Consider the following 22,233-nt stretch of genomic DNA (forward strand, 5'->3'; position numbering starts at 1 on the left):
ACTCAACTATGTCACTTAAAAATCAGCATTTCTTCTCATCATTATCGTTATCTTATCAAAAACTTTGTTTATGGTTATTCTTGTTTTTCTATTTGACCCTTACTTTAGGTTTGTCTTGGTTATTGGTTTATTTCAGGTTGAAACGCAGTGTTCCTTGTCACCTGAAGACATGTTATGGGGGTGTAATTCCATTTTTATGGATAGGTTTTTTGTTGTTTTTTTTGGGGGGGGGGGGGGTCCTGCGTGGGGTTAGTATCGGTTAGACCAACGCTGAATTTATTGTCACTGAAAACACAACCCTTCAGTCTATTCAAAGAATCAAGAAGTGAGATGGGATGAAGCCTTAACAATTCGTCTACTTGGACCTTATGCATGTGTCATTTAATAAACTTTCTTCTTCACTTCACCTACAATCTCCAGTGTAACTGTACTCGAACAGCAGCTGGGAGATTGAGCGTCAGTATTGGCAGGGGGTTAGTCCAGCTCGTGTTTTGCTGTTGCCTCTCGGCTCTTATGGCTGATTACACTCGGAGCAGGGAGGGCTGCGAGTTTGAGTCTCATCACCAGCCAAGCATGGGCAGTGTGTAGCGTGCAGCCTCTGAGCACAGGCCAACAGCGACTCAGCAGCATGCCACAACCGTAGGACCTCTCCTTTCTCCTTCTCAACACAACATCCCGTCGTCCCATATTGAATCAGTGGCGTTACCATGGAGCTGGGAAGAGTTCATCTGAACCTCAAGACAGTGCTGCTGACCATGATGATGTTCAAGTGGGGTGAGTGGAAATGAAGTAACCCTTCTGTAATTTACGTTGTTGTGTTTGTTTTTGTGATATATTTGAAGTTTTCCGTTTTTTGAATGATCATCTCAGTGTATCAGAATAAAGCACTGAAATGTCAGGCTCCAAATCGTGACGATAAACTTGCTTGTTGTAATAAGTGATAGTTTAACGCTGATGCACAGATTACATGCACAACAAGTGTTGTACCTAACATGTCCTTATTCTATGCGTACTGACAAAACACAACATGCAGTATGAGCTGTGTCATGTTATCATTTACTACGTAGATAGTCCAAAGGAAGAGAAAGGGTTGTTTTGGAATCTTCAACATTATACTCACACACAAAGAAAAGTAATCCAGTCGGTTCAGAGACACTGAGCATTTCATTTCATTTTTAGGAAATAATAAAAGATTAGATTGAATAGAATACAGATTAAGGGATGAAATAATTGAGATGAAATAATTGCGAGTGGGAATATGTCAGGCAGACTTTGGGCTGTAGTTTAACAAATCGCATGGATCAAGTGCATTTAGGACATGCCCAGATCCACTTTTGTTAAGTTTAGGTCTCTGCAACAGACATAAATTAATAACTATCTTTTAATAACTCTTGGTTGCTCTTTGGATGTAACATACAATAAACCAATCAGTGTCATCTGCCATTCCCTTTAAAAGTCACGGGAGCTTGTACGCTGGTGAACTGATGTTGTGATGGTGGATTCGCCGGTCCGCAGGATCTGCTTGTAGACTTGTGAAAGTGAATTCAAGCTTGCAGACCATGTGAGTCACACGCACAGTGTATAGGCTACCTGCTGTGCACCCACCACTGTAGGTGCATATTACCATCATGATAACGGGGGATTTTGTGCTCAGGAGATAAGGCCACTAATCTGGATATTGGTTGGTTTGATTTCCGGCTGCTGCTTTGTGTGGCCACAGTCCATTTGACCACCTGACCACACCTCATTTTGACTCCAACACCCCCGTGGGTTGGTCAGGTAGGCGTGTGCGTGCCTTTACTACACAACCTGGGCCCTGGATGGGAAAAAAAGACAAGTGCGTCGAACGTGGTGTCCATGTTGGGGGTTAGGTGGTAGCTGAGCTGTGGACCTCTAATGACCTGCCCACATTTGACGATAGTGGATATGCAGACGGGGAATGTGGCATGTGGCTGTCATAATCTGATTTGTTTCCTGCAGATCACAGCAGGTGAACAGTCAGGATTAACCTTGTGTGAATTCTGTGGATTACTGTGAATGGTCATGATGGTCATGGCTGTGTGCGATTGTTAGCAATGCATGTTTCTGCGTTTGTTTTGTTTTTGTTTGCTTTTAGTTTAAATTTTGGATTTAAAGGGATGACAAATGAAAGAAAAATTAGCAGCAATAGCTTAGGAACATTTGTCATATTTATACAAGCTTTGTTCTAAATACCATATCTGATAACCACAACATGATTTAGGCGCAATAGAATTGAATTGGGTTCAGTTCAATTTTATCTTTTTACAATTTTGTTTGTATATTGCTGAATCACAACATACATTATCTCAAGGCTCTTTCATTGGTCGGCGCTCGGGCCCTATTAATAATAATGTTATTAGAGGGGAAAGAAAACAGAGTTAGTGACATGTAATGCAAATACATGGGGGCAGAGAGAGAGAGAGTCAGAGAGAGAGACAGAGAGAGAGAGAGAGAGATAGAGAGAGAGATGCATGATTTCTTAGCATCACTAAGAAATGGTTCAGTAAACACCTGAGCAGCTCGAACTATAATCTTTATCAAAGAGGAAGGTTTTAGAGAAGTCGTCTGGCTCCTGGTTCCAGAGGACAGGAGCCTGGTGGCTGAAGGCTCTGCCTCGCATTCCACTCACACTCTCAGAATTAACCCTTTTAATGTATAACAGCTACCCCAGCACATTCCTATTCTCTACAACTGAGAAACATTGCAAAGCTCAGGCACATGTTATCTCAAGCAGAGATGGAAATCCTCATCATCATCATCATCAATCCCCAGGGACAGCAACATCAAGAAGAAGGAACAAGTCCAAAAAATACCAAGGGGCTGAAAGAGGAGTTAGAAAAGATCTGAAAAGTGAACACAACAGTGGTTCCGGTGACAACTGAAGAACTCCGGGCTGTAACCCCCAAACTGGGGGAGTGGCTCCGGCAGACGGTGTCCAGAAGAGCGCAGTCCTAGAAACAGCTACAATACTGCGCAGAACCCTCAAACACCCAGGCCTCTGGTAAGACCCGGGCTTGAAGGAGGAACCATAGGACTACCCACCTGGGGCAAGTGGAACATTTTTTGTTTTGTTTTATACTACCTCCTGAGCCACAGCCACCCCAGGGTAGGTGACAGGGTAGACACATTCTAAAGGTTGAAGCTTGAATCTGTAATCTGTGCAGGTATCCTGCCACCAGGAGATTAGAGGAGCAAGGGGATTGGCCCAAAGAGGCCAGAGGGATTACAACATGGAAAGGCTTCTGAGGTTAGGGAGGCCATCAAACCTGCTCATCTGAAAGAGGGGGAGGGAAAGTAGAATGAAGAGTAGAAGTGGAGGGTGGATAAAGAGATGGGGGTCAAAGAAGATGGAAAGGGTGAGCACACTCAAGCGCCATGTAGTGACAGAGAGAGAATAAAAAGTTACGGAGAAGTTCGATTTAATTACAGAGAAAATTATAATTTCACAGTTCCTGTCCCTCTGCTCAGGCAACTGATCAGATGCACCATCAGTCTCAGCAATATGGAGTCGTTCAGTCTACCAGACCTGACTAACCTGCTTGCCGCACATCGGTTCCCCCTGACACTTCAGTGGACTAGCTCACTACAACACTGGCTTATACCTCAGACTCGACTCTTGGACTGTCTCCCTCCAATTGCCCTGCTCCCTGGTTCACCAATGAGCTCCATACCATGAAGGCCACCAACTTGATAGGCTCTATAAAAGAACTCGCCTAACTGTCCGTCGTGAGCGCCTTTAAAGACCACACTAGGTCCTACAAAGACACTCAAAGGGCAGTACTATTCCACCCGCGTTGGCAACCAGCAACACCATCCCAGAAGGCCGTTCTCCATCAACCAGCTACTCGGCAAGGACCTGGGGTATGTGCAGAACTCGTCTGCCAGGGTTCTCACCTAAACTAAGCTCTGGCAGCGCGTCAGCCACACCCTCATCCACCTTCACTGGCTTCCCGGCAAGTTCCACATCAAGTACAAAATCCTCCTCCTCACCTACAAATCCCTCCATGCCCTGCCCTCCCAGTACCGGTCTGACCTCCTCCATCCCCACACGGCTACCCCAAACCTATGCTCCTCTGATACGGGTCTGTTCGCCATTCCCCATACCAGCCTGAGAACCTGTGTTGACAGGGCGTTCAGTGCGGTAGCCCCCACCCTATGGAACTGTCTCCTGGTAGAGGAGCGGCAATGCCCCATCTCGGGACACATAGTTTTTATTATTTTATAATTGTGAAAACAATAACAATCAAGATGTACAAAGACAAATTTAGTTGACCAAGAGTTGAGGGGGGAAAAAACTTGCTGACAGTAAAATACGATGATCAGAGCTTTCTAATGGACATAACAATAAAATCTGGCATGTAAACTTTGTGATACACTCACATTCTGGACCTGAAAGCGTAGCTTTGAGACCAAGTAGGGGCCTTACAAAGACAGACGTTTGTGCAGACTGACTGCATAGAAATGCAGACAGAGACGAATCATTTTTAATTACTTGAATCGTATAGTTTATTGTCGGACTAAAGACCTGAGTACACTTGTATCGCACATGTTTTTCCACCAACGCGCAGCACGTTTTATCAAGCAAGCAAAGAATCACCTGCTCACTCAATCAACATGTCTGGTCTCCTCTTAGATCAAGAAGACTTGAACATAATCTGGAAACCCCGCAGCCATCTGGTTCTCTTCTGGTCTACAGGTGGCTAACACGCTCCTGCAGACCGCTGTAATCTGTAGGGTTCAAACACAGTTAGTGTCTACAGTTCAGACCGAGGGGAGGAGGCACTTCCCCACAATTGGAAATGACAAGAACCTTCTGCTGCAAAAAGGCAGTGTTGGTCCGTGACTGTAGGGCTGCGTGGCCTTAACTGGCAGGTCTGAGACCATGTTTACAGTATCAGATATGTCGCTTTACTCGTATGAGTTTGGTCGCTTGAACATTTGTGCTTATTCGCGTAATTCGCACGAATAACGGCAACATTTGACCGTTCTTTCTTCCACTTTCTCCGACAAACCTTTTCTGAACAAACACACACACACACATTACCATTACCAATTATCATATCAACTTTTATCCTACTTTTTATTAGCACAAGTGCTTTGTGAATTCTTCTGTAGTGAACCTAGAGCTTCAGTTTGGTCTCATATTTTGAAGGCGCTTGTTTATATCATTATGGTCGGGTTCATGGTCTAATGTGTATAAATGTTTGAAACGTGTTTTTTATGTCCTCTAGAATTTTTCCAGCTGAGTTTTTTATTGCTGAAATTATGTTTCATTCCTTCTTGTGTTTGAGCTGATTTGTGCACAGAAATATAGTATATGCCATTCAAATTATTTACAGAGAAAACAGCAGTACATAAGTCCTATGATCAGGGCCTTTAAACCCGGTGGTTTGGACCATGTTGTCTTGAGTTGGGAATTCAAATGAGTGTGTCTTTACTCACACATTCTGAACCCTGTGATGACAGGAGGGCCTCAGTGGTGTTTGACATTGTGAAAGTCTTCTGACTGGTCTGTCTCTTGTTCTTATGAAAAGACCATTGATGATGACTACCATTTGTAACAAATAAGAGTGATAGTCTTTCTCGCTATTTATCTTACTTAATATTCTTTCTCCCTCTGTCCCTCTTCATCCCCTCCATAACTCCATTCACCGTTAATATTCTCCCCTTTGTTCAAATGGGACAGTGATCAAAGTGTTGGGGGGCTGGGAGGCTCGGAGTGACGGACGGGTTTTTTTTGCACAGTTGCGATTGGCCTAATAACAGGAATGCAGACTGATTCCATAGAGACCTCATGGTATTGGCTGTTGAGGAGAGGTTGTATTGTGAAACCTCCCTAAACTACCCCACCCCCTTAAAGGGGTCACATCCACATCCTGAACTGACATGCGCTGCTCTCACACATGCACTGAAGTCTGGACATTTTCCTGAACTTCTCCAGAGGGGCTATACGTGAGAACGTCAATGTCTGCATATGTTGCTCTGGCCATTCTCCAGACCACTGTCCTGCCTGCACCTTTGTCAAATGTCCGCTAATTTTGAGACAATGTTTCCAGGGCACTGACGCGAAATGCCCCCACTTCTGCCTACCAGCATCCCCTTAAGTTATTTGCAGTTTGGATCTTTTTACACCAAATTTTGGAGGTTAACCCTCAAAGATCTGTTGCTTGACGAAAACTTCAACTGTGCTTCAACAGTTTCCTTCCCACCACAGTAGGCCCACATTGACACTTCTGTTCACAAATATCATACACAAATGACGAAAGAATATAGATATAGATAAATGTATATGATAGTCACCAAATTCAATTAAGCTGTTATCCCATAGCAATAATATTTTATTATCAATAAGTCCCCCGTCTGTGAAACCTATAAGTCCAGAGTTTAATGAACCAGTTCCATCTGGCCAATGGGATATATGGCATATCCAACCGGAAGTCGGCCATTTTGATTTGAACGTAGCATTTTGGCCTGTTTTTTTCCTCTCCATTTTTCACGCGTTGTTTTAACGAACTCATCCGAACAGATTTCACATGAGCAACTTAAAATTTGGTGTGTGTCATCCAGGGAGCTGTGGGATCAGAATTTGCTAAAAGCTTGAGTTTTTTCATCAGAGACCCTTGCTGTGACGACGCGGTGAAGATGTGGCGACTTTCGATCCTTTACCATGAAACAGGAAGTTGCTCCTAATCAAAGGTACATGGTTTGATCTGATCCAAAATTGTCAGACATGATAAGAGTCCCGCCACCCTCAACACATCTACATGTGAATATCAACAAGAGCAAGTGACGTGAAGCTTACCTTTCAGTCGTCCAGCATTTGCACAGGAACCCTAAATCAAACAGCAAAGATAAGCTGGTGATTCAAAAGATGTCTTGGCCAATAGAAAAGTTTTAGTTTTTCCAATTTATAATCAACTTATTTGGAATTGGAGGAGAAGCTGGAATGGCCTGAGGCAAGAATTTATATTTAAAGCCACGCAAACACGGACATATGTGGGAAGGTTTAGCTGCATTTATAAGGATATAACACTTCTGTCACACAGTCTGTCTTTTTAAAGGAGACGGAAAAGAGAGCAGATTAAAGGAATTGTCAGAATGAATAAGTGTTACGGGTTTAAAAGGAGCTGACCCATTTAAATGACAATTGGTCATTTCAGGTCATCTACTTGTTTCGTTGCTGCTAGAAAGAGCTGCATATTGTCAACTGAAAATATATTTTCATGAGTGGGTTGGCCCACTCCTTCCCCGTGTCCCAGCAGCAAATGGTTACTCAGGTGACTGACCTGGAATGAACCAGAATCTTATTATGTGTGCAGCATATGGTCTTAGAGGACTCTAAGCCACCTGCAGGTTTTGAGTCAGGAAGGAAATCGTTCCAAATCATTCCTTGTTCCAGGTAGACTGTGGCATTCAACAAATGATTGATTGATGTAAAGGGTGGCAAGAAAACATTACACCACCACCTGCAGGCTGGACTGTTAACACAAGAAAGGTTGAAGCTAAATTCCCACCGTTCCATCAGAAGCCTCGGCAGTGATTGAGATTCATCAGTTTACTTATAGTTTTTACATTGCTTTATATTTGCTCATTTGGCACATGCTTTTATCCAAAGTGACTTACAACTCAGGGAAAACACTGACGTTTCAGTACAGTGGGAGAATTTGAAAGTAGTAGTGTCAAATTCGCTTGCATCACATCAATAAATGGACTGTATGTATATAGTCTTTTCCAATTGAAAGAGCATTGCATTACATCTCACATTCACCCATTCACACACATTCATACAGCACTTCCATTTGTATTGCTTTTCTATCATTCATACATCCTTTTCACACACAGAGCACAGCCATCAGGGGCAATTTGGGTTTCAGTGTTTTGCCTTGGGACACATGCAAACTGGAACTGGAGCAAGTAATCAATAATTTGCTTCAGTAGACGGGTGCATACCCAGAAGTCGCTCTGGAAGTAGCGTGCATTGCAAAGAGAAGGGGCCCAAACAGTGATCCCCGGGTGGCCCCTGTGCAGAGGGGATTCCTCTTAATCCACAAGCACAGTTCCCGCTATCTCTAAGATCCACCCTCCTCTCTCTCTCTCTCTCTCCCTCTTTTTATTCTGTCATTTCAACACAGTTGTCACTTCATGAAGCTGACAACATTCTGTCTGCTGCTCAGCAAACAACGTTGGATTACAAATCAGATTCTCTGGAGGATCTCAACCCGAGTGGGAGCATCTTTAGGAGCAGCTCAGTCTCTCAAAGTTCCCTGCAAAGAGCTAGCATTGCATCCACCAAATCAGCTCGAGAGCCGAAAGAGGATAAGCTATTAGAGGCCAAGGTGTCTCTCCAGCCCCGTGGATCGAGCTGTTCCAGAGTCACAAGCTGACAAAAAAAATACGTTGGTCTCTATATCCAAAGCCCGCACATGCATTCCTCAGTCCGGCTCCCCCAGGAAGGGCCTTCTATGGTGGCACAGAACACGATGCAAAAGCTGCCACTCTAAAGTAAATACCGCAACATGAATGCAAACACAAATTATCTAGCTTCAGGATTAGCATTTTAAATTTAAGTCCGGATTTCAAGCTGCAACCAAAATCTTTTAACCAGAAAAGAGTGCAATTATACACAATGCCACAGCGAGCATAACGTCAGCGAGAGTCAGTTTTTTGAGCAGAGGTCTGCCACCTCAAAGGCCTTTGGTACGTAGCCTGTTCATAGAGATGAAATTGATCTGATCTAATATGGAACTGTTGATTAAAGGCAATACATCCTTAAACAACCTTGATGGAATAGGATCTACTGTAAAAGACAGGTTGATGTCTTGGATGAAGCAACAAGTCAGACAGATCTATGGAGGAAAAGCAGTCTAGCTATAAATTAGGTGATACAGTTGGTTCTGAGGCTACTGTACTGGACAGTGTGTCTGTGCTATTTGTGGCAAAAGGTTAAGGGTTATAATTGTATTAGTAAAGAAGCTCATGAAATCACGGCTACTAAGAGTTGGAGGAATAGACTGTTCAGTAGATACTCTCTGTCAGCCTGGCTACAGTGCTGAAGAGGAACCTGGGCTTGTCTTTATTTTCCTCTATAGGTGAAGAATAATATGTGGTTCTGGCATTTCAGAGGGTTTATTAGGTTTTTTTTCCCAGGCTAGTTGAAAAGGTTCTACTTTGGTGTGAGCGCCAACAAGACAGTCAATTTGTGTGAAGGTTTTGATAATAATCCTGCACTGTATCGACACATGGCAGTGGAGAAAATAACAATGGGATATTAAGTTACTTACAGAGTTTTCTGTTAGACAACTGCTGTAATAACACTTCAGTAACGCAAATTCAGTGTAGTTAATAATTGAGAATCCATAAGTAGCTTAAAAATGGTCTGTCAGAGGGTTTTTTTGGAAATAGATTTTCAACTTCTATGCCGTATGTCCGCACGAGGTCGAGGGTGTGATTAAAACAGTGAGTGTTGGATAAAACTAATTGAGTCTATTAGTGAATTAGAAGCAGAACTAAGACTGTCCTTGGCAACAGCCACATGAATGTTGAAATCACCCACTAGAATGCCTTTACCTGCGCTCAGCACCAACTCAGATACAAAGTCTAAAAAAGTTAAGAGTTTTCAAATTAGGTAAAACTATATTTAGGCGGAGGGTTGATTAATAAGTCTGATTTGAACATTCCTGCTACCCGCCTAACATATTCATCTGGCTGGCTAGGATGGGAATGACTTCTAAGTATCTGATGTTCTTACCATGCATTCATTGACGTCAGCGCAACATTTACTTTCTGTTCCAGGAATCTTCTGCACCGCCACATCGGACAAATGCTTGTCTGCACCTTGCCAGAATGGAGCAACCTGTGTGGACACCATGGACGACTACGCCTGCATCTGTGCCAGGGAGGAGGTGCGATACATGGGCAAAGACTGTGATGAACTCTATAACGCCTGCTCCTTTGCACAGTGTGAAGACTGTATCACCACCCCTGGTACCACAGAGTACTACTGCATCTGCCCGGACGGACTCACAGGCGATAATTGCACACACGACGTGGACGAGTGTCAAAGCGACCCCTGCTCCGAACCCCGCTCCATGTGTGTCGACCAGCTCAACGGATACTTCTGCAGGTGTCCGGCCGGGTTCGGAGGACAAGACTGCAGGACTCATATAACTGACTGCGTCGACGAACCCTGCAGTAACAATGGGACTTGTGTATTGCGAGCAGAGGGCTTCGTATGCCACTGTGCATCGGGTTTCAAGGGGAAGACTTGTGAGGAAGATGTGGATGAGTGTTTATCGGAGCCTTGTCAAAATGGAGCCATCTGTGTGGATGGAGTGGCAGAGTTCCACTGCTTCTGTGTGCCTGGTTTCCAGGGCTTCAACTGTGAAATCGACATCAACGAGTGCGCCTCAAGACCCTGCGAGAACAATGGCACATGTATCAACGAGAAGGACCACTACGAGTGCGAATGCCTGGAAGGGTTTGCGGGTACGTCACGCACGCACTGCAACAGTACAAAACACAAACATTGGAGAGGTTTTATGTTGTTATTGATTGCCTAAGGAGGACAATTAATGGGACATACTGCCTAACGTCATTAATTCTTCCAAATCATTCGTTCTTTCTGTCCCTTTTCCCAGAAGGAACTTGCATCACTTGACATCATCATCACACAAAAACGTGTTACTGTTGCGTTCATGCCATTTCTTTAATTTAATTAATTAGTTAATTTCTTGAATTTTTTTAGATAGTGCCCGTCGCCGCGGGGAATCTGTCTATCGAGATCGTGATTATGAAAAACACATGAAAGCTGCGATGAATTTGGCCGCCACGCAACTGAAGGAATAAACGATGAAAAAGAGAAGAAGAAAAAAGGAAAAAGGAAAAAAGAAACTAAAAATGATCAGAAAACGCTTGTACCTCAAACTTGGAAGTTTGAGATACAAGTTAGTGGACAAAATAAATTATTTTATTGCATATGAGGTTAGATGGATTCTGGGGGAAGAGAGAAACAAGGAACTGTTGTGTTACTGTTGTATTGTCAGGCTGCTTGTTATAATGAAAAATAAGTATTATAATAACACTAATAGATGTAATAATGTTGTCAATGATAACAGCAGCACTGGTAGTGGTAATAATGGTAATGATGATAATAATGCGTTACTATTAATCATCACTCGACGTGAAAAACACCAAAAATCAAGGTAAAGCAGTGATACAGTAATATTACGCAGAGAGCTCAGCTCCTGCAAGTGTTTGCTTCTCTTCAAATCCGTGATATTGGATGTTATGTTATCATCGCACTGAAACAAGGACTCTCTGCTTTTCGACGCCGTGTGTGTTTGTTCCTCGAGAGGTTTCTCATTTCGCCATCTTCTGTTGTTGTTTGGCTGGTCCCTGATAAACTGCGCACGAGGAGCATTTTAAGTGCCCAGTGGGATATTTTCAGTCAGGTATCTTATCTGCAGCTCAGATAAAGTGTCTGTGCAGAGTGAGAGGAAAACACTCCCGTCTTGGATGTCTTACACGACGTTCCTCCTCCATGAGCCTGCTCTGTGTCAGAGGAGCTGTTATCCGTGAGCGGTCGGGTCACAGCATTGCTGCGTTCCCCTGACACGCCACCGGTTTGTCTGGAAAATGAAAGAGAAATGCCTTTATCATCACAGATATATGGAAACGCTGATCTCAAGATATTGTCAGATGTGGTTGGTCTGTTCTGTTACAAAATTGTAATTGCTTTCATATTATCACCAAATGCTTTCCTCTCATCCTGATTTTTCCGTCCTTGACCAGGAGTCAACTGTGAAATTGAAATCGACGAGTGTGAGTCCAGTCCCTGCCACAACGCAGCCACCTGCCATGACCTGATCGGCATGTACTCGTGTGAATGTCAGCCGGGGTTTGATGGCGTCTACTGCGAGGTGGATGTCGATGAGTGCGCCAGTGCTCCCTGTCAGAACGAGGCTGTGTGTCGGGACATGGTGAACAGGTAGGCCCGTCCTCAAGCGGAATTCGCTATGTGTCGGAGCCACAGCAGTGAACACCATGTCTGTGCCGACAGAGGACAGGAGGGTAGATGTACAGTCAACTTCCAGTTTTGGAAAATCTATATTTTCTGCCCATCAACATAACGCCTGATTGTTATTAAAAACTCTTGATCAGCTGGTAAATCCAGCCAGATCCAGATTGTTATGCAGATGACACCCAGCTGTGTTTATCTATAAAGACTGATGAAACTAATCAGGTAGACAAAACCTCACGATTAATGTTTTACTTCTAAATTCAGACAAAACTGCGTAGCACCACATCTTCTGCCACTTGTCTGTTAGCCCTAGTGTTCGGCCACTTGGTTCGCGCTGAATAAATTCTGAGGCCGAGAGCAACTCCATCTACTTTGAGGAAACAGGCGGAGTTACATGAAGGGTTACTGTTCAGTCATTGTTCATTATTGTTGATGATAACCCCCCCCCACACACACACACACTTCTGTCTGTTACAGCTATGAATGTGACTGCAGTGATACCGGTTTCCATGGCGACCACTGTGAAGTGGACATCCCAGAGTGTGCCTCCGATCCCTGCCAGCACGGGGCCACGTGTTTAGAGGGAGTCAAAGGATACACCTGCCTCTGCTGGCCAGGTACGGAATTACAAACCTGCGCGACAAACAGTTCTGTCCCAATACAACAATAAGCAACAAGGGCTATGATCTCTAGCTCTAGGTTTGGACAGATTGTGATAGGCAGCATGCAGGACTGACGACGAGAAAGTGATCGTCACGCAGCCGTCCAACCTAAAGTTGTAAGTTTGCAGTCGAAGTGAACCGGCGAAGAGTGAACGGCCGGCGGCTGCAGCATGGCAGCAGTGAGCACGTAAACTAAATATATGCTATGAGGAACACTGCGAGTGGCCGAGAGCGTGGCTACCGTTGTGGTCTAGCTGACAACCTGGCGATTAGTCAAGGGTCACCAGGACTATTTGCAGTGAGTGTGTGAGGAGATTGGCCCCGGGCGTGGAGGATAATCAGGGAGCAGACCGAGGTCGCGGGTGAAACGCGGGGTCAGAGCCGTCCCCTTGACCTCCGTGCGTGTCATTGTGCTCCGTGGAGGACAAGCGGTTCAAATGAAAGCGCTGTGTTGTTGTCGCTGTCCCCAGGTTATGAGGGGCCGAACTGTGAGACGGACGTGGACGAGTGCGCCGAGCAGCCGTGCGAGAGCGGCGGCGAGTGTTTTGAGCGCTCTGATCTGTCTCACTGGGAGATGGAGTGGGAGCTGAGCTTTGCCGATGCAGCCGGATACATTTGTCAGTGTCAGCCCGGGTTCGCGGGTGAGTGAGAACTAAAAGGAAACAGCGAGCTGAAATTTACTCCCCTCGCGCTCATTCTGTAAAAATGTGACAATGATTGGGTTTGCTTTTCGCGGCACAGGAGAGAACTGCTCAGTGAACATCGACGAGTGCGAGTCGGAGCCCTGTCAGAATGGAGGCACCTGTGAGGATCAGATCAACGGCTACGCCTGCGCCTGCGGCCTTGGATTCTTGGGTGAGTCTCGCAGCCTGTCATGAACGGACAAAATGATCTGTTGCATTTTGTAACGCTGCACGTGGTCGTTGTGCGAGTGGCAGAGCGTGTTGTCTCAACATGAAGAAACATCTGAACACTCCTGCTCCCATCAGAATGACCAGGGTATTGGGCATCAGACAACGATTGTGGTGTTTGGTGGGATTGCAAATGTGCCAACCATGTAATTACCAAAGATTTAAAAAGTCATCTAGAATATCTCTGTTTGATGGAAAGGTATGAATATTTTACTTAACACCATATATATGTCTGCAAAGGGCTTGGCGTGAGCAGAGGGGGGCAGGGGGACGTGACAAAGAACTTGATCCATGCTTTGCGGTTTCTGGGAGCAGGGAAATGGACGTTTTTCGGCAAAGTTCACAAAAGTCTTGACGCGAAGACTTGACTTGACTTGACCAGGACTCAGGCCGATCACTGGTCCTGGTGATGGGATGAGTTCTCACAGCTCGGAACACACACACACACACACACACACAGAAGAGAAGGGGAAAATAATTTTACATGTTTGTGATAAAAAAAAATATATAATTTGAATGTGCTCATATAAGTATTGTTTACATCTTACCAATGTAAGTATCAGGCCACATTTACATTCACACACAGACACACACACTGCAAAGTGTGGCGCTCACGCAGGAATGAACTTTATTCCTTAGAGAAAAAGTGATGTCTGTAAAGTGACAAGAAAGTCCTACTCACTCACCACGTGTGTATTGATCCACTGATAACAAATGTTCCCAAAGAAATGCGCTTTCCTCCTGAGTAATGTAGACGCAGAGTGACCATCTGTTCTAGAAAATTACTGAGCTTTTAAAAATAAATGCTCCATCCAGGAGGCGGAAGGTCAGAAAGAATTTGCTTTACAGACTCATGGGACGGCACATTGTTAGTTCTGTTTGTTCCATGTTTTTTTTTTTAACAGTATAAAAAGATGTACATGTATTATAAAACAAACAAAGTCACATATACGTGTCTAAGTGTCAGTGTTATCTCCTGACAGGCGAGCTGTGCGAAGTGGACGTCGATGAGTGCGAGAGCCAGCCGTGTCAGAACGGGGGCCGGTGTGAAGACGGCAGGGCGTCCTACACCTGCCACTGTCCCGAGGCGGAGCCGGGGGAACTTCCTTGGGGAGGAGATCACTGCGGCGTGAGGCTCCACGGCTGCGTGGACCACGAGTGCCAGAACGGAGCCGCCTGTCGTCCGCGGCTGGACGGCGGGGAACACAGCCACGAGTGCGTATGCCCTCACGGCTTCTATGACGAGCAGTGCTCCACCAGAACGACGTTCTCCTTCTCCAGCCCGGGATTCATTCACATCCAGGTTCCTCTGGGGGAGAGGACCCGAAGGGAGGTCGAGCACCGCGCTCACAGAGGCTTTGGGCTTCAGCTGCGCTTCCGGACCACTCTACCCAACATGTTGCTCATCTACAGGGGGGACGGGGACAGCCACTTCCTCCTGGAGATTGTGAACGGCGGTCTTCGGGCGAGAGCTTTTTCTGAGGAGACTGAACTGGACGTAACGTTTCCTGGCTCGGTGAGTGATGGGGACTGGCGAGATGCTCATGTGTTGGTAGGCGGTGGAGGTCTGGTTTTGATACTGAAGGGCCCTGGCTGCGACAGGGACGGGTGCAGAGTTGTGGATGCTGGTACGGATGAGTTGCCCTTCCAGCCCTCGGAAGCCTTCACTCACGTTTATGTAGGCGGGGCGCCACAAGAGCTTCTGGAGGGCTCAGCAAGTGGCGCAGGTTTCATTGGATGTATGGAAGACCTGATGGTAGACTCCAAGCCCATCCTACCACACACCCTTCCACAGGACCAGGGGCACGAGCTCGGCTGTAGTAAGAGTGACTGGTGTGAGCCCGACCCCTGCCACGGACACGGACGCTGTGTGGACCTGTGGACCAGCTACCAGTGCGAGTGCTACCGTCCCTTCCACAGCGAGAGCTGCTCCGAAGGTAAGCACAGCGGGCAAATTTCAGCGAGCAGGCAGAGTCCAGGACCGCTTTCAGGTGAAAGTGAGCTTCCAGAATTTCCTTAATTGAAGTTCCGACGTGCTTTTGCGGAACACATTAACCCCCAATAACATCTGGCCTTTGTCTCAAGGTGTGAAATGCTAAAATGGGCTCTGTTCCCAGGTCAGGTTGCTCTGCAGTCGTTACACGTATCGATCTGCTCCGGCTATGGTCTGCAAGTGTTGTACTGCACCCGGGCTGTTAATATTTGCTTCTTTTCTGCACTGTGAAATGCTTTTGTTGATGAGAGATGAGAGTTTGGCCGTGTCCGAGAGCGCGCCCCCCCTCGTTGGGAGATGCAGGTCGCTGCGGGAATCCGAGTCTCTCGGGCTCTGTGGCCAGATTTTTAGATTTTGCCGCTCTTTCCTTTTGTTCGGCTTTTTTGGATTACATGTAGGCCCCAGTTCATCGACCCACTGGAGTCCGGGCTACAATTTACCCTGAATTTTATTATCATCACATGAAAATAATTAAGCAGAATTCCTCCTGACTGTACTTGAGAACATGTACTTACAGTAGTTAGATACATGCACAAATTAGCTTCCTCCAGTCCGCCAAGTGTCCTCGGTAATGACACCTAAACCTAAACCGCTACATGTTATATGTTCATGTGATTCTCCCCTGACAGAATTCCCTTCATGGACATACAGCCATGAGGACACGGTGAGTTTCCGTGCCTACAATGTGGGTAAGAGCCTCGGGAGCAACTTCAACGTGTCCTTTTTCCTGAGGTCATTGAAGCCGGACGGGCTGCTGTTCCAGCTCAGAAGACCTACGGAGGAGGACGGGGGAGACGTCTACTTCTCAATCTACCTCGGGATGGGGAGGGTTCTGGTCAGCTCTCTGCCCAGCAGTGCCCCACTGACGGCGCCAGTGTTTGTGACCACTGGTGAGAAGCAGCTGCTGCGCGTGGAAGTCCAACACAGGCGGGTGATCTTTGAGCACGCCGGCCTCCGCTATGGGATCGGAGAGATCCATGAAGTGGACGTTAACAGCGGAGATCAGGCCTATGTAGGAGGGCTTCCGGGAGATGTGGACTCTGACGGGTGGGGGGGGCATTACAAAGGTTGCCTGCAGGACCTTCGCATAGACTCGGCGCATTTAGATTTGGATCCCTGGAACGGCCCCGATGAGGAGAGCGTGTATTTACCGAGCGATGCTCAAAACGTGAAGAAGGGCTGCATCAGTGATGACACCTGCGAGGTAAGAAATAATCCCCGAATCGGCCTTGTTCCTTTTCTACTCGTCTGATCCTAATAAAACCACAACGCTTCCCCCCTGCAGATGAATCCTTGTCAGAACGGAGGTGAATGCACCATCACATTCAATGATTTCACGTGTTCCTGTCTGGCGGAATACACTGGGAAGACGTGCGAAACACGCGTATGGTGTGTCAGTGATCCTTGTGTCAACGGCGGCCACTGCGTGGACCTCCCTGATGGATACGAATGTAAGAACACCTGCGTCATTTTGAGACTGGCATATCGTTTGGGCCACACTAAGGCCAAGTATTTACTGGTGTAAATGTAATTGTAAAAGGACCAACCTGGACAATGTTGCACATTGATCAAATAAGAAAACTAAACTTAGTAACCATGTACATCTGCAAAAAACAACTCCGACTCCGCAATGTTGCATTCATGATTTGGAGCAGTGCAATAATAGTGTCAATATGTTGTATCCTAGGTGTGTACAATGCCACGTTTGAGAACAATCCTGTGCAGTACAGCGCCGGAGGATCCCTGGCTGAACCGGTCTCGAACATCTACATTGAGCTGCGGACTCGTTCAGAGAACGCGGTGCTCCTGAAGGCCTCGTGGGGCTCCGACCTGCTCATGGTGGGTCTCCTGGACTCTTCAGTGCAGGTCGAGATCCACACCGGCAACAGTCTCGAGACGCTGACCTTCCGGGGAGTTCGCCGAGTGGCTGACGGGGGCTGGCATCGCGTCAACATCTCAATGGCCGATAAGGCGCGCAAAGCCTCTCCGTGGCTGATCACCGTGGACGGGATCACAGACACCAGCAGCTCTCCGGAGGGTGCGGGAAGCCTGCACTTCCTCAATGAGAAGGGGGCTGTGTTGGCCATCGCAGAGAGCTTCACCGGCTGCCTGGGTGTCGTGAGAGTGGGTGGATTCTACCTTCCTTTTATGGATAACTACAAAGCACCGCAGCAAACCCAGTTCCACGTCATTGGAAAACCAAAGATTCACTTAGGTTGTACCAGTTCCCCCGTTTGTGATCCAGGTCCTTGTCTAAACGGAGCCACCTGTGAGGACCTCTTCAATAAGTTCGACTGCGTGTGTGAGCCTGGCTGGGAGGGAGAACAGTGTGAGACGGACACCGACGACTGTGCGTCTCGGCCCTGTGTCCACGGAACCTGTCGGGACTACTTGGCTGGTTTCGAGTGCCGGTGCCACCAAGGATTTGCCGGCGCCCTCTGCGAAGAGGATCTCAACGAGTGTGAACATCACGCCTGTGAACATGGCGGCACGTGTCGGGACGGACCCAACATGTACACCTGTGTGTGCCCCAAGGAATACAGTGGCCCCCTCTGCCAGTGAGCACTCACTCATTCATCCGTCTGTTTGTCTGGACTGCTTTAGTACACAGTGCACAGATACAATGCAGAATTCTGGTTCTCGTCCATTTAAGCAAGGTTTGATCCATGTTCCAACAGGTGGGACTATCCTCCCATACAGTGTGGGAAAGATGTCCAATGTGAAAACGATGGGATCTGCAGTGACGGGCTGTGGGGAGCCAACTGTACATGCATGCCAGGCTTTACCGGCACCAGGTAAGAGGAATAGATAATGAATGGATGGATATTTACAGCATTGTGTTGAGTGGAAAATGAGTTGCAGCGTTCTGAAAAATCCCGGAGTGATGGCGACACGCTGAATATACATCTGTACGAGCCAGACGAATGACATTCCGAACGCGGTAGAAGCATGAATCTCTGAGACAAATGGAATCTGTTTATATGTGACGACATATATTTTGTGTCTCGCAGTTGTGAAACTGAGATCGACGAGTGTGAGTCCAACCCCTGTCGAAACGGTGGCTCCTGTTTGGACCGATTCAACATGTTTGTGTGCGAGTGCTTGCCCGACTACAGTGGTCCGGTCTGTGACACTAACGTACGTCCATTACATTTTTCTTCTTTATTATTATACTGGTCACAAAATTAGAAAAAAAAAAAGGTTTGGAATGTTCTCTGTTCTATTTAATAATGACATTTGGAAATGCGTGACAATTTTGGCGATTAGACCTCAGCAAACTTTGACATCCATCTCAAAAATTTGAATTTAGGATGCGTGGAACCACCAATGCAATAATGACAACGCCTTTTTTTTTTACATATTCATCACTATGCGCCCCCTCCCTGTGCCTTCGCAGAAACAAGCTCGTAGAGAGGGCATACCCTGGCTGGTGGTGGCCATCCCGGTCCTCTGCCTCTCTGTGCTCATCCTCGCCATCAGCTTGACCTTCATGGCGCTCACAGCCAGGAAGAAGCGCCAGTCGGAGGGCGCCTACAGCCCGAGTGCTCAGGAGCTGGCCGGAGCTCGGCTGGAGATGGACAGTATGCTCAAGGTGCCACCAGAGGAGCGACTCATCTGACACCGAGGCTGAGACACCAGCGTTGCTATAGGTGATACGAGCAGAGGATACCTGGTGTTAAGGACAAACATTGTGGGATAACGCCCTCTAGCGGTGGAGAACATGTACTGCTCCAGTCAAAGCTCAGAGAATAGAAGTCTGGTACAATTTCCTTTTCTACTAGTATTGTGCGTAATTCTGACAAAGACTGTTAGAACGTTGGAACATTGGAACTAGAACCCTCAAAGGACACATTTCCATCATGTTTTCTATCTTTGAGCTTCGGCCGGAGCTCTTTTAATCACCTCATCTTCCTCTGCAGTGGTTCAATGGCACCGAGATGTTTGTCTCCATGAAACCAACTCTTAATGTCCATGTGACAGCAATCGGAGGAAAAGTGCATGGAGTTGCATCTTCCGTTGCTGTCTTTTTTACCGAATCTGGGTCGAAATGTGGAAACTTGACTATTTACAAGTCGGGTGTTTCCAGGCCAAGCAAGGCGAGCAGTGTTTCACTGCTTGACATCAATTAGACGATGTGTGAGCGAACTGCGCTCCCTGTCCCGTACAGGATCTGATGTTGCCTTTATGCATTCTTTTTGTACTCAATTGCCTACTTGTGGTGGGGGATGTCATATGTGGAAGCTAAGTCGACCACCAGTCACGTCGTTTTGTCATTTCCCTGGGTGTGACCCGATTGTCCCGTTGACACATCTGGGACTTGTCCAGCAGGGGAGAGAGGATGAAACCCTGGGATCTCTGGAGCAACCACAGACGAGTGCTTCTCGTCTGTGGTTGCTTCTCACATCCTCAGACTTAAAAGAAACCTACTGTAGTTTACACAGAGTAGAGAGGAGCATTACAAAAAGTATTACAGATGTAGACAACAGCCAACCAGGGTATTCTAGGCTACACTGGAACACAGGATAAGTGTGTTCAGTCTGTGTGTGTGTGTGTGTGTGTGTGTGTGTGTGTGTGTGTGTGTGTGTGCGCGCACAGAGGACTCCTTTTCAAGAGAATCATCCTGTGTAAAACTGGCAAACTTGAAAAATCCTTTCAGAAATACAGAAAAAATAAATCAAATGCATATTTTTTTAAATTACTGCTTTTTGTACTTTAACAGTTAGTTGTTGCGTTACTGACATATCAAAGTCTAGTTTTCCTTGTAACACATTTTTTACACAGGCTATTTCTCTTTGAGTCAGCTCTGAACAGTTTGTATATTTATGTTTATTCCGAGTTTTGACCTTTGCTGTACTTCGAGTGTTACTGTTTGCGGTTCACGCTCACAAAGGAGTATCTGATCACGTTTGTCTCTGCCTCTACAGTTGTACCTTCAAATGTGTTCACAGTCAGTGAAGAAGATATGAAACCCAGGCAAATTAAAGACAAACTTCCTATGTAGATATGCATATGTCTGTATGAACAGCGGGTTTTCGAATATAAAGGTTGAAATATTGCAGCAGATTAAATAAAAGCAATCAAAGACCTATCCTCAAGTTTGAGAGGGTCAAAAAAATCTTAAGATGAAATGTAATTAGAAATATTAGTATTAGGTCAACAACAAAAAAATATGTTCTCATTTAAGAAGACCTTAGGCTTTGGCTGCACATTGTTTTCATTGTTTCATTCATAATGTATTATAAACATGCAATAAAGTGAAATGTCCTGAGGTGTCATATCTTCAAACATCAACTCAAACCATAATTCACCTACAGCCTCTGCATGTGTTTGGACTCTGGGAGGAAAATGAGACACGAAGGAAAACGATGCAGATTGCACATTAATCAATTCGAGACAACTAAATGAATTGTGCTGTCAGTTATCAGTAGTATCTGTAGTGTATGGATGCATGAACATGTACAAGTGTAAGAAAACCAAAACAACATCTCAACCATAGTCCGACTAAACCAAACGACCCAGAGAGGAGAGAGAGACTGACGGACGGCTCAGAAACCCCTTGGTGCCCTCAGTTCCCCTGGTCAGCCCCTCCTCAGATTGGCCTGGGCCTTTGAGCTGGACAAACCTTTTTTAACTCACGCGACCAAACTCACACAAGCAAAGTGACATGAATGTTCGCATGAGCACCGTTACGCAGATGATACCCAGCTGTATTTATCTACAAAGCCGGATGAGCTTAAAGCAACTGTTCTCTCTCTCTCTCTCTCCTCTCACCAACCGGCTGAGGCAGAGGCTTCGCCCACAAATTAAGAAATTTATTTCTCTCCACAGTCTCAGAGCTGCTCATTGTGGGAACTCCTGTGTTTCACTATGTAAAGTGACTTGAGATAATGCATGTTGTGATTCGGTTCTATACAAATAACATTGAATCGAGTGAACTGAACAATCTGTTGTGGCAAAGAGGAAAGGCCGGGGATCCTCCTGCAGGGAACATGAATATTCATATCAAATGTCACGGGGATATGAACCCTGTACAACACACCTGGCTCTGCACCAACACACAGACGGGTGTCGTCATACAGGATAAAAATGTGACAAGGTAACGAATGTGTCCCACACAGTGAGTTGTCAAATGTTAATCAAGTGAGGCCGTCATGTTATGAGAAATATTTCTTTTTTAATCAAGTGCAATAAGTCATCACTCGTATCAGCCTTAGAATAAATGTCACCTGTGCACGCATACAAGATCAACTGGACTGTTCTGCCATCACCAAACATGGACGTCCAAAGATCAGCTGGGAACCAGTAACGGCTGAAGAATACAGATTCTTGTTGCTGAAGTCAGAAGAGCTGAAATAGAAACTGAGGACAAAGTAACAAGAAGCCTTATTTCTGATCTATGTACAATGGACATCACAACTCATCAACCATCATCAGACACAAAGTGAGGCTGGATTATGGCAAAACAAACAAACAGAAGCAGATATAAACTGTAAAGAACAGATGGAAGGCTCCGTGAAAACAGCACATTATACAATACAGTGTTTTTAAAGTCCACACAAATTTAATTAGACGTAAATGTTGAAAATCATTTTAAGGAAATTTGTGATCTATTATAGGCTCGAAGGT

The 22,233-nt window shown here is 45.9% G+C and overlaps 1 protein-coding gene across 1 annotated transcript; it reads left to right on the plus strand.

Annotated features, from left to right (window-relative positions):
- The first annotated feature begins 227 nt into the window (after positions 1 to 227).
- Positions 228 to 20,930, plus strand: crb2a (crumbs cell polarity complex component 2a). The gene is made up of 13 exons (XM_035625239.2): positions 228 to 774; positions 9,814 to 10,506; positions 11,812 to 12,007; positions 12,518 to 12,657; positions 13,173 to 13,343; positions 13,444 to 13,557; positions 14,597 to 15,550; positions 16,236 to 16,810; positions 16,892 to 17,057; positions 17,294 to 18,164; positions 18,285 to 18,401; positions 18,618 to 18,744; positions 19,004 to 20,930. The coding sequence occupies exons 1-13, from the start codon at positions 708 to 710 to the stop codon at positions 19,223 to 19,225; spliced, it is 4,413 nt and encodes a 1,470-aa protein (XP_035481132.2). The 5' UTR covers positions 228 to 707; the 3' UTR covers positions 19,226 to 20,930.
- Positions 20,931 to 22,233: the final 1,303 nt, after the last annotated feature.

Source organism: Scophthalmus maximus, chromosome 2, assembly GCF_022379125.1.
Source record: "Scophthalmus maximus strain ysfricsl-2021 chromosome 2, ASM2237912v1, whole genome shotgun sequence".
Classification (NCBI taxonomy): Eukaryota; Metazoa; Chordata; class Actinopteri; order Pleuronectiformes; family Scophthalmidae; genus Scophthalmus; species Scophthalmus maximus.

Coding starts and splice junctions, on each gene's coding strand:
- crb2a (XM_035625239.2), top strand. CDS start 708: ATGGAGCTGGGAAGAGTTCATCTGAACCTCAAGACAGTGCTGCTGACC. Junction 13,558..14,596: donor CTGCGGCCTTGGATTCTTGG/GTGAGTCTCGCA, acceptor ATCTCCTGACAG/GCGAGCTGTGCGAAGTGGAC. Junction 16,811..16,891: donor TCAGTGATGACACCTGCGAG/GTAAGAAATAAT, acceptor TCCCCCCTGCAG/ATGAATCCTTGTCAGAACGG.